Raw genomic sequence first — 12808 nt, 5'->3', positions numbered from 1 at the left:
AAACTTTTCAGTCATTTGTGGGTTAGGGGGAGAGTAGGGGTTGGGAGACACTCAATTTGGGTCAACTTATCTAGCGGATCCCTTAAACTCAATACTGTGATTATTTTCTTAGGACAAAAGGCACACGCTCTTACTATTAACTAAACTCGTAGGCCCCAGCACTGAGTGAGGCTGACCGGTCATGTCGTACCCCTCTTGGGTACCTTCCCCGGGTTCCAGCTCTTTGGCAAAGTTTCTGGGCTCCCCACCTCATTCATTCCATAAGCCTTCCTCTGTGCTGGCCTAGAGCCTGGAGCCCAGCCACATGCTGTTGCAGGCAGGCCTCTGTGGTGTTTCTGTGTGAGTTAGAAGAAAGCTCCCTTTCCTCTGGGAGGCAGCAGGTCTGTTCCGGGCTCACAGGCTGGCCAGTGGACCAGGGGTGGAGTTTGACCTCCACTACCCCTCCCCGCCCAGGCGCAGCATCCTTGTGCAGGGCACGACCTGCACCCCTGCACCCCTGGAGGTGGTGGTCCTGGCTGCCAGCTTTAAGGGGCTCACTCACCCCTTTGCAGATGGCCACAGCTTCCTTGGACATGGACTTCGGATAAGCCACGTTGTGTTCCATGATGGACTGGAAGAGTTCATCCTCGTCCTCCCCTTCAAACGGTGCCTGCGGAGCAGAGCGCAGGGTGGGAGGAGTCCTGCAGGAACTATACCCCCCACCAACTGCCCCAAACCAGCGTGCCCAGCTCCCTGGGGTCCACAGCCAAGCCATACCCAGGGCTTCCAGGAAGAGGATAAGGAAATAGGGTCAATAGACGAGGGTAACCCCAAGGTCATGGAAATTACAGAGGTTCAGAGCTGTGAGCTGGTATCCGGCTGACACTCTCAAAGAAACCACGGGGATGGGGGTGGGGGAGGACTTTCCTTACAAGTCACTTAAAATTCAATTACCTGCCCAGCCAACATCTCATACAGCAGGACGCCAAATGCCCACCAATCCACGGACTTCCCATAGGGCTGATAAGCAATTATCTGGAAAACAGAAGGCATCCGTCAGGGAGATGTGCAGGTTCTTGCAGTGGCTGAGAATGAATATACACTTCTCTTACAATAAGAGTGGAGCATCCCTGGGGCTGGCGGGGGTAGGGGGAGAGTTCTTCCTTTGCCTGACACCCGCCCGTTGTGAAGGATTAAATTGGCCGTCACAGTTCCAGATGTGGGCCTCTGTCTAAAGGAGTGAACAGGGAGTCGAGTGTCCACCGAAGCTATTTCTTTACCTTAAGAAGATGGATATCCTTTACAGAGATACCTGCAGGCGGGGAAGGCATCTGTGTATGTCACATTGCCTTTTCAAAGCACTTAGTACGGTTATTTTTAATTTTTAATACAGTCAGCACAGCATTTTAAAGGAGAAAACTTGTCTTTCTTTCTCATGATAAAAGTAATAACATTTACACAACAATGTGACCATATGTAAGACTACTGAACTGTATGCTTAGAAATGGTTAAGATGGTGATGTGTTTTTTTGCCACAATTAAAAAATTTTTAAGTTAAAAAATGTAATAGCAGTTATTATTATTTATTTAAAATATAGATATAATATGAGAATACAATTAAAACAGTTCTTTATCAAGAGAGACATTATGATTGATATTTGGTCTATTTTCCTCTAGATTTTTGTCTATTAATATATATTAAACTTTGTGTGTATGAATGTACTTTACATAAATACTTTAATATATGGAACTTTAATACAGCATTTTATTCATTTAGAATTACCATGCTAATATCTGTACATCAACATAACCAGCTTTTTCACCTCTGCATAATGTTCCATTGGTTGGATATACCAAAATCTATTTCATCAATACCCGACTGATTAGGTTTCTTCCATGCAATTAGATATGTGGACATCTGTCCAATTTTCTTTCCTTAAGATAAACTCCTAGGAGGAGAACTGGTGAATCAAATGGTATATGTAGTTTTAAAGGTTTTCATACTTATGACCAAATTGCCAGAGCATGGTAAAGCCTAGAACAGCTGTGTGACCATCCATTAGGATGTGAGTGAAGTGAGTGAGTGAAGTAGCTCAGTCGTGTCCGACTCTTTGCAACCCTGTGGACTGTAACCTACCAGGCTCCTCTGTCCACGGCAAGAATACTGGAGTGAATTGCCATTTCCTTCTCCAGGGGATCTTCCTGACCCAAGGACGAAACCCAGGTCTCCCGCATTGGAGGCAGACGCTTTAATCTCTGAGTCACCAGCGAAGCCCCCTCTTAGGATATAGGGGTGAAAACTAACTATCAAAGGGATTAGTTAAGGAGTTAGGGATCAACATGTACACACTGTTATATTTTAAATGGATAACCAACACGGACCTACTATATAGCACAAGGAACTCTGCTCCATGTTATGTGGCAGCCTGAATGGGAGGGGAGTTTGGGGGAGAATGGATACATGTTATATGTATGGCTGAGTCCCTTCGCTGTTCACCTGAAACTATCACACCATTCTTAATCGGCTCTACCCCAATACAAAATAAAAAGTTAAAAAAAAAAAAAAGGGGATTAGAAGGTGATACGGCAAAGGTTAAGGGGTTGAGGACTGAGGGCCACACAGTCCAGAGTTGGAATCCTAACTGCTGTTGCCCTGCCTGTGACCCCGGGTGACGTCACTTAATGTCTCTAGGTCTCAGTTTCTTCATCTACAAAACCAAGTGTATAATAATATCTATGTCACAGAGTTTTAATAGGATGAAAGAGAAATACGTGCCTCTCATATATTATGCCCTCAAAATGTCAGCTACGACTTGAAAGTTCTCTAATTCAGTGATAGTTGGTTTTATTCAACAAATGTGTCTGAGCAAGCTTGGTTATAAAGCTTGGCTATAAGTCTGTTTATCCACCTCCATCTCCCACCTTGGCGTCTGCCCTGAAATCACAAGTGTCCTCTGAGGAGAACTGCTTGCAATGGATGAAGGAAAGCTTTCTGTGAGAACACTTATTGAAAGTGTTTTCACACTTTTAAAGTACTTCATGTCTCTTTTGATCCTCATGACAACCTAACAAGTTAATCCTTTTACAAAGGGAAATAGAGCCTGGGAGGTGAAAGAAGTTGCCAGAAGCGAGGGGCTTAGTTAATGGCAAAGCAGGGGGAAACCTGACCTGCAGTTTATTCCTCCCACCAGCAGGTTGCGGGCTGCAGGCTGGAGGAGGAGGCAGTTTCCCCCGTAACACAACTTGGGGCTTTACCAGCATCCAAGAATCTTTGAAAACCACACATGTGGGGGTCCATGCTGCAGTGATTCTGATTCCATTCATCTAGGGTGATGCCTGGCCATCCCCATTTTAAAAGCTCCCCAGGGACTTCCCTGACCATCCAGTGGTTAAGACTTTGAGTTTCCAATGCAAGGGTTCAATCCCTGGTTGGGGAACTAAGATCCTGCGTGCTGTGTGGAGGGGGGAAAATTAATTAATTAAAAAAATAACAAAAACTCCCCAGGTGATGGTAAAGGGCAGCAGGCCTTGTGAACCAGAGATCACTGAACTCACAGCAGATCAAGGAACTGTATCTGATATCCTCACTAATTAACACAATGATAATAAAGGAATGTATGTCACAAAGGGAAAACGCCATTGGGTCCTAATAAAGAGTTAAGTGCTCAAAGGATTACTTTTCAATTCCTTAAGTAATACACAAATACATTTGCCTTGTGCAAAGATAAAACGGTATACAGATTAAGATTTACAACGGCCTTATCCTCAGAGGTAACCAGTGTTGTAAAACCAGTCTGGAATCTTCATGCATCTTCTATACTTCTGCACGCATATCTACATACTTGTAAGAAACATATAGCAGTGTTCTGTGTATTGTTATTTACCATAAATGGCATCATACTGTATTTATCATTCTGTAACTCGATTTTTTCCTCTCAACAATGTTTCAATATCTGCATATACATCTCATTCACTTTTTGAATTGAGGCTTAATAGTATTCCACACTGAGGAGGTCATGGCAACCTGCTCCAGTATTTTTGCCTGGAGAATCCCATGGACAGAGGAGCCTGGTGGGCTACAGTCCGTGGGATGGCAAAGGGTTGAACACGACTGAGCAACTAAGCACAGCATAGTATTCCATACTGTAAATCATTCAGTCTATTGCCCATCCCTTGATTAACAAACACTGTTCAAGTTAGTACAGACAGGTGTGCTCTGATCTTTATAATGGTTGCATAATATTTCTTAATATGAATTGCAACTCTTTTCCTTCACTGGTAGTTACTGAGACTGTGTCCTATTTTTCATTATTAAAAATAGTGCTGCAACAAAGAAAGGACTTTGAAGACATATCCTTCCGAGTATGGTGTGTGTTTGTGTGTCTGTGTGTGTGTATGTTGCAAACTAGATTCCTAAAAGAGGAAGAGTTTTGGTAACAGAGTAGGCAGGTTTTCAATTTAGTGCCAAGCTACTTAGTGACAGGGGTCCTCCCATCACCATTGTTACATATGAAGCCTTAACAGTCAAGAAGAGAGGAATTCGAGAATGTCCATTTCCAAGACTCTATGCCAAGCTCGCAGTTCCTTTCCATAAAAATCCAGTAACAGATTGCAGGATGCCACCTTCCTGAGCACCAATTCAGAGGAAAAGGGAGGCTATCATCTGGCACAAATTTTTGTACCATGACACGTTGGGGAAATCCATTCTGCAACTGACCGCTTCCTCTGGGAAGGGAGGGGGAGGCACTAAAATAAATCTTCACACTTTCATTTATATCTTAATCACAGGAAGAAAAAAGCTGAGTCTTTTAGGATTCAGCACAACTACCTCATACCTATGCACACACGGACCCTGTGTCATACATCTGTCCCGGGAATCAATCTCTCTCTCTCTTACTCCTTCTCTGCCTTTCCGTCTCCCCTGAACACACGTTTCAGTGGCATAATTAGGAGGTATCATATGGCCATGAGCCACAGCAGCTTGACGAAGAATCTTACTGATGTGTGGTGGATGGTTCTTTTGAGTTTTATTTAAATTTTCTCCCAAACCTTGATGTATTTTGGGTCTGCGCTTCTGGGATGTGTGCTAAGTTAATTTACATGTGTGATCTCAAAGGGACGATTTAGTCTAGGAGATGGACCAGCCTGAGGTCCTGCTTGTCTGGTACCCCTCGGACCTCTCCCACCTAAGGCTCAGGGAGGACATCAGCACAATGCAGACACGCCTGAGGGGTTGGCGTCAGCTCACCTCGGGGGCGATGTAGTCTGGGGTGCCGCAGAAGGTCTTAGTTGTCACCCCATCCCAGATGTTCTCCTTACACATGCCAAAATCAGCGATCTTGATGTGGCCCTCGGAATCCAGCATCACATTGTCAAGTTTCAGGTCACTGTGGGGACACAGATTCAGGGGCTGAATTAAATGCTATTTCTTTTGAGTCAACCAACATCCACTCACTACAGGCAGAACGCTGTACCATGCCTGGTGGGGGCACAGCAGTGAGTACAACCCAGTCCTTACCCTCCAACAGCTTATGATCTGGCAGGGAGACACGAGGGTCTGCAAACCTCTGTGCTTCTCTTTTCCTGCAGCGGCAACTATGCCAAGTGTCTCGGGAGGATGCAATGAGACAGCAACTCTGAGAAGAGCGATCCACAGACAGCTAAATAAAACAGAAGCTTCCTCCATCTGGGCAGAGCATCCACAGAAGTGTCCTTTATCTGGGGGCATCTCTAGAGTTGACCTTTGCAACATCAGGATCCCTTACATTTCATAGGAAGGTTTTATACAAAACTATCATTTAAAAAATATCTCTGAAGAGCATGAAGAAAAAAAAAAACTGATTGAGATCATCTTGTTTACCACCAAGTACCCCAAGCTCCCCTAAGCCAGTTTCTAGGTCATGAACCCAGGGGTTTCTACTGATTTCCAATCAAAAAATATTTGTTGCCCACCTACTTTGTGACAGACACTATGCTTGGAGATAAGTATATTATGAACAAGATAATCAAGCATCTTGCTCTTATTCAGATTAAATTCTAGTAGAGGGATAAAGTCAATTACCAAGTATTCAAATCTACAAGCATGCTTCTTGTAGCTTCTGATGAATGATATGAAGGAAACAAAAAGAATGATGAGGTGGACAGGAACGGGGGGAGGTTACTGTAACAGAGAATCAGGAAGGTGTCACCTTCAAAGAGTGATACCCTAAACAACACAGGCTCCACTCTCATTCTATTTCATCTGTGTTGATGGGGAGAGTTTGATGTTTGGGGACCCTTGCACATTTCCAGCATATCTGATGACTACAATATCATTACACTTTCCTCCTCCCTTAACACTGATTCCAAAGTCATCACTTGGGTGTTTCAGCACCCATGAGTAGGTATGATCTATCGGCCAGACTTCCTCAATCCCATTAGAAATCCAACTTCCTCAGAGGTTAAGGAATCTACCATTCAATTCAGATCTCTCCCTCAAATCGCCTTTGCTTGCTGGTGGACATCTGTGGCTCCACCTATTCTAGTATCTTGGGGTAAGAACATCCTAATATTTCTTTGAAGAAACAGCTTCCCTGATTCTCAAGCCATATGAAGTTGGTGATGCTGATCTTAACTCCTGCTTCCAGGAGTGGTCATGTGGGCCTGTCCTGGCCAGTGGAAATACTCCATCCTGCTAGTCACAGTGGATCACGGTTTCTGGTCACAGTTTAGGAAGAGCCATGTAACCCCATATAAGCTGATCAAAGTCTTTGAACATTAACATCAGCCCCAACATTTTTGCTGGCACCATCAGGAAAAAGATGAACTCTTTTAACATCAGGATTGTTCGGGTGGTAGAAACTAAGTCTAGATGCGCAAGAGGTCACCAGGTAGAGAAAAGAAAGCTACTATAGATATAGCAGAACTCAGAGGGAGCGAATAAATGCTCATAACATCATTTGAGCCTCAGTCCTAGACTTTTCAGTTATGTCAGCCATGCTGCTGCTGCTGCTAAGTCGCTTCAGCTGTGTCCGACTCTGTGCGACCCCATCGACGGCAGCCCACCAGGTTCCCCCATCCCTGGGATTTTCCAGGCAAGAGTACTGGAGTGGGGTGCCACAGCCTTCTCCAATGTCAGCCATAACACGCCTCTTTTAACGAAAGTTCATTTCAATCGAGTTGCTGTCATAATTTTCTACTAAAAGAATACAACCTGAAAATATATCTTGGCATCTCCTATCTGTGTCTGTGAGGTCTCTTCATCCAAGGGGAAGCCCATTTGCACTCCACTGTTTACCAACAGAAGCAACATCCTAGGATCTCTAGTACTGTCCATGGTACTACCCACATCCAACCTTCATGCTTCTCTACAAGCCACAGTGGTCTCTGAAGGCCAGCTTAGAACTTAGAAAAGCTAGACTCAGAAGCAATAAACATACCACGTCTGCATCTGATTTGATTAACAGAGACCCATGACATTTCCTTCAGCCTGACCACATGCCCCTAAACAGGCAGTTGGGGCAACCCCAAAAGTGATGACATCTCCGTCTATTATAGAAAAGGAGCTTCAAGTGCTAAGAGCCAGCAGGTCATGGGGCTGGAGCAAGCTGTCACATAATAATGTCACATAATAATGTTTTGATAGTCCACTCCATTCTTTTGTTTAATGTAATGAATCCTCATCTATGCTTCTAAAGGGGGCTGGCCAGATGTCTTCATGTTTACAATTCCATCAAGAGCAAAATCAATACACGTTCCAAGGATGGCGATCTATAAATCAGACACTAAGTTTGGAAGTCTTTCATCTTCCCCTCGCCCGACATCTCTAGCCACGGTCCTCAGAGAGGACAAATCTACTATGAGTCCTCATCCTCTTTACTTAAAAGCTGTTAAAATAACCAGAGATCCAAATGAAGAAGAAGGACATTTATAACATTTAAAAAGACTTTGTGTGCATGTGCTCAGTCGCTCAGTCATGTATGACTCCTTGCGACCCTTTGGACTGTAGCCTGCCAGGCTCCTCAATCCATGGGATTCTCCAGGCAATAATACTGGAGTGGGTAGCCATGCCCTCCTCCAGGGGGTCTTCTCAAACCAGAGATCGAACCCGTGTCTTCTGCACTGCAGGTGGATTCTTTACCCACTGAGCCATCAGGGAAGCCCCTAAAAAGACTCTGCCACCATAAAACCAATCTCTGTGAACTTATAAAACCACTTATCTTCTGTCATGTAAATTTTCTGCAGTTTCCATTTGATTATCAATTGCTGTCTCCACCGAAGTTCTTGATTGTGAGCAACAAAAACCAACTCTGACTATTTCAACCAAAAAAAGGAGTTTTTAGGAAGGAATTGGGGGAGCTCTGAGAATTTCCAAAAAGGCTGGCAAAGCAGACTTGGAGGCTATGCAGCCATGAACAATGACTAACCAGCACAGAAATGACCCAGTGAAGATGCCACTGATGTCACCACTGGGTATAGACATTGTCCCTTGTTTCATGAAGCCCTAATGCTGGACTCGGGGTGCTATTCCTAAGAACCACTTCCTCTCACACCTCTGGAAACTAGACATAGCTGATGACTACATCCACTCTCCATTCTACAGGCTCTGCTTCTTGGTCACTAACTTCCGATTCAACGTCTTCAGTGAATATGACGAGCATCAGAGCCTGAGTTGTGTGTTTGCTCTTCCTATAGGGAGGCTGCAAAAGTATCTGGTGTGTTAAATCTTTAGAGGAAGCTATGGATTCCATTCCTACCCACAAATGAAAGGGGTTCAGAGGGTGAGTGGCTTAAAAGGATGACAAATATAATGGAGGAGGAAAGGAACAATGTACAGTTAGGAGAAAAAGCTTTGCATTCAGGCATGGTCTAGCACCTAGAATCCTAATCTTTGGATTTTATGACCTAGACCAATGGATCCCAGATTCCAGTCTAGTTCCCTAATATATTGGAAACCTTGCCTTGAATCCCAGTCCTGTTGGCAAGAACTCAAATCATTTCCTGTCCTGGTCCCTTCCTTGGGACTGAGTTTTCTTCCAATAAACTTATAGTCCCTTATTTTATCTTCTCAGCAATGCTTAAGTGCCTGATTCTATTCTGGTGGAAGCCCATCCCATAGAGGAGTCAGGTTCAAATGTCAGCACGTAAGGAGAAAATCGTGTAGAGTGAACAATTACCCATGATCCCCTGTTCTTTGGTTTAAGCACCAGCTGAAGTCATCAACTTGAATGTAGGGGTCTTCATGTCATACGGAAGATAATGCGTACCTTTCAACACCAGAATTACATTCAGTATAACAAGATGCTCCCACTATGACAGTCAAAGGGGAAACTGGGGGAATCAGAGGCTTCACGGGTCCCATTTCATGCATACATGGTGACACATGTTCATTGAGGGTGAGCATGGGTAGAATGACTACACTATTTACAGTTGAAATTATTATGATTACTCGCTGTTTCTATTTCTTTACTGAGATCAGGGCTGTGCCAGGTAAAGCCACTCTCCTTCTTGATCTTCATTCCTCTGTTATCAGGAGCACACAGGCAGAGTGGGGACTCGATGCACTCAGGACCTGCTACCTCAAGGAGTGAAAAAAAAGCCCCAGGACTCTGCAGGATTCTGGCAAGGCCCCTCATCTTCCATCCCTCATCCCACCAGGGCCCGCAGCCTCACTTCCACCTTCTGCCTTGAGATCACCAGGCTAGTCTCTTCATGCCTTTTATTTCCATGTCCTTCAGTTGCTTTAGGAAGACCAGGCTTCCGAGGGTCTTCCCTAACTCTTCAGACCCCAATCTCATGCTCTCTGTGGAATGTCAGGCAAGAACCACCACCCAGCCCACATCAGCCCCCTCCCCTACTTGACTTCCCTCCATAGTACTTCTCACTACAGACAGCATTTTTATGATTTACGGGATCTGTCTTCCACCACTGGAATCTGAGCTCTACAAAGGCTGGCCTTTGTCTGTTTTCTTCACAATGCATCCCCCCACCTAGAGTAGAGGCCAGTATATGATATGGTGGGCTTTCAATAAATGTTTATCAAATCAGTGAATCAAATGGACTTTGATGACTCTTCAAGATCTTTTAAAAAGACCCTCACTCGGGGCAAGCGTCCTTCGGAAGCCCCATGCCACATGCCAGCCTCCCTTGTATAACAAACCAGCCCAAGCCTGCACTGGAATGCTTGCATCCATGTGGTATAAGAATTATACACCGTGGACTCACTGACAAATAGCAGCCCCAGGCTCCACAGTCTGCCTTGCATGAGATATAAAGTGGGATGACTCATCCGACTATGATCATACGCTTGCTCCTCCAAAAACGGGCAAATGCCAAGTCCTGAACTTAATCCTGTCTTTCAGGGCAAGCTACTCTGAGATCCATTCCCAAACTGTAGTTACATAGCACAAAAAGAAAGAAAGAAAGTGAGGGAGAGAAACAAGGAAAGAGAAAGAAAGAAAGAGATTTGTTTCATAATAATATGATCCAGCACATTCTGCCAGCCAAGAGTCTTTGCTTGCTCCCCAAATGTGGGGTCCACGGGGAAGAGAAGGATGTGCTGGGTCCCCAGTGGTTAGCCTCCTCCTCTTGGAGCAAATGGTCTCACATATGAGGCTCTGAACCATCTCTGGAGGCAGAGTCCGTCAAGATCTTCTATCATCATACAAAGCTGCCCAAACTTTGCCAGGGCAGTGGGCGATGCTGCCTGGCAGAGCACATGCCCAAGTTAGTACTGGAGGATTCCTCCCCCACCATGGATTCTAATTTTAAAAGCAGTTAAAGAAAGAGGCAGGGAAGGGAGGAGCTGAGGGAGCCGAGAGATGGAAAGTACAGCAGTGTTCGCTTACCGGTAAATGATGCCCTTGCTCTGCAAGAAGAACAGACCGATGGCAATTTCTGCAGCGTAAAATCTGAAATTAAAAAAAAAAAAAAACGCAATGGAGAAATTCAAGGACACCATATGCCCGGCAACTCTCAGAATTCAATACAATATTGAACTGGGCGTAGGGCATGAATGTCTCACCATGGATGGTCAACCACACAGCTCATAAAACAAAGTATGGGAGTCTAGACGGATGAACAGGGTTTAGAGAGCTATGAGGCTGCTTTAAGGACCAAATGGGGTGGGCAGAGGTTCAGCAACTTTTTAGTGGGGAGGAAGCCACAGGATATGATGAACTGGCTAGAGAAGGATTGTTTCAGATGACAACAAGTTAAAATATCTCAATGACAATACCTAACATCTGTTGAAGGCTTACCATTAACCTTGTATCATTTCAGGTTATTATCTGATTAAATCTTTACAATAACCTTATAAGGTAGTGGCTCTGTGGTAAAGAATATGCCTGCCAATGCAAGAGACAGGTTCAACCCCTGGGTTGGGAAGATCCCCTGGAGAAGGAAATGGCAACCCACTCCAGTATTCTTGCCTGGGAAATCCCACAGACAGAGGAGCCAGGTGGGCTACAATCCATGGGGGCACAAAAAAGTCAGACACAACTGAGTGACTCAACAGCAACGAGGTGCTACAATTACCTCCCTGTTCCTCAAATGAGGAAACTGAGGCTTAGTGACAGGAAATACCCTGACCAAGTTACACAGCTAATAAATAGCACAGCCAGAATTGGAAACAGCATCTGGCTGAAGTGTTAGCTTTTCAGTTTCAAAATTTAAGAGAGAGATTTGGGGAGAACCAGAAAGCCCAGTTGTAAAGGTTGGGCAGGGCTTTGGGGAACTCTGTAAAGTGTCCTGACAATGTCTCATATGATAATGGAATAAAGGTCAGTGGTCAATTAGATGTTAGAAGTCGTTTTACTTCTAAGCAGCCCATTAGAATTGTACCAAGACACACAAATGGCATGACCTGGAAGCATGGGAATGGTAACCCGCCCAGAATCAGTGCTCGTGTTCTGGGCAGGGGGGAGGAGAGGGGGCAAGGCTGAGCTGCACGGGCGCCAGGAGGCCTCTGCAAGGACAGGATGGGGCCCTGGGTGAGCCCTAGGGGCTTTCTGGAGGGACAGTAGGAGCCCAACAACCTCCCTAGGAGAGGTTAGCACTGCTGATCCTGTGACTTGCCACGCTCCCATTCACCAACCGCAGGGAGACCCAGGATGAAATGTGTGTTCCAGACAAAAGAGACTGGCTGCCTTGTGTGCTGAAGGTGATGGAATGGACTCAGCAGGGGAAACAGATTTCCAAAAATCCAGAGTCAGTCTCCCCACTCCAAGAGCCACAGAGTGTAGTCACTATGCAGCTTGAGCTTTCATCTCCCTGGAATGAGGACAGCTAAGATGGAGCAAGAACGTGAGCAGGGAAGATCTGGGTCAGAACTCTGGGTCTGCCTCACACGAGCTCTGTGACTGTGAGCAAGTCTCTAAAATCTCTGAGCCTGGCACATGGTAAGCTCTCAACCAATATGAGCAAAGGAAAACTCAAAACCTACAATGACACTCCCCAAGGAATTTTTAGGGCTTTCCTTAAGCGCCAGGGGCAAAACGTGGAGGTCAAGAAATAGCTGTGGTTTTCAAGCTTCCAGCTCTTAGCGGGTGTTAAGCAAGAAACAAGTAGCCCATCTCAGCAGAACACCCTCTGTCCCGGCCACGCATTTCTCTTAAAGAAGAAGCCCAAGATATTTAAAATTCTTATTTGGCTAAAAACCCAAAGGAACTAACCACCCACTCATTCATCCCAAGGGAAAAAGCACAGCGCCACTTACACGGCGTGAGGCTCCTTGAACCGGCCCACTTGCTGGATGTGGTACATGAGGTCACCGCCATTCACATACTCCATCACGAAGTACAGGCGATCCTGGGAGGAGACAGCAAAGAGCAAAGTCAGCCTTCTGGAGTTT

General features: G+C 45.2%; 1 protein-coding gene across 3 annotated transcripts in view; it reads right to left on the bottom strand.

Annotated features, from left to right (window-relative positions):
* The window catches only part of PRKCB (protein kinase C beta), a 375130-nt gene that overhangs the window by 33213 nt on the left and 329109 nt on the right, over positions 1 to 12808 (bottom strand). For all 3 annotated transcript variants that reach the window (XM_061401446.1, XM_061401448.1, XM_061401449.1), the window contains 5 exons: positions 12674 to 12765; positions 10806 to 10868; positions 5228 to 5366; positions 934 to 1014; positions 542 to 649 (listed from right to left, as the gene is read on the bottom strand). In XM_061401446.1, the coding sequence (XP_061257430.1) occupies positions 542 to 649; positions 934 to 1014; positions 5228 to 5366; positions 10806 to 10868; positions 12674 to 12765 (483 nt within the window). The remainder of the gene's footprint in view (positions 1 to 541; positions 650 to 933; positions 1015 to 5227; positions 5367 to 10805; positions 10869 to 12673; positions 12766 to 12808) is intronic.

The sequence above is a fragment of the Bos javanicus genome, chromosome 25 (assembly GCF_032452875.1).
Source record: "Bos javanicus breed banteng chromosome 25, ARS-OSU_banteng_1.0, whole genome shotgun sequence".
Classification (NCBI taxonomy): Eukaryota; Metazoa; Chordata; class Mammalia; order Artiodactyla; family Bovidae; genus Bos; species Bos javanicus.
This window is presented reverse-complemented; position numbering and strand designations above follow the sequence as displayed.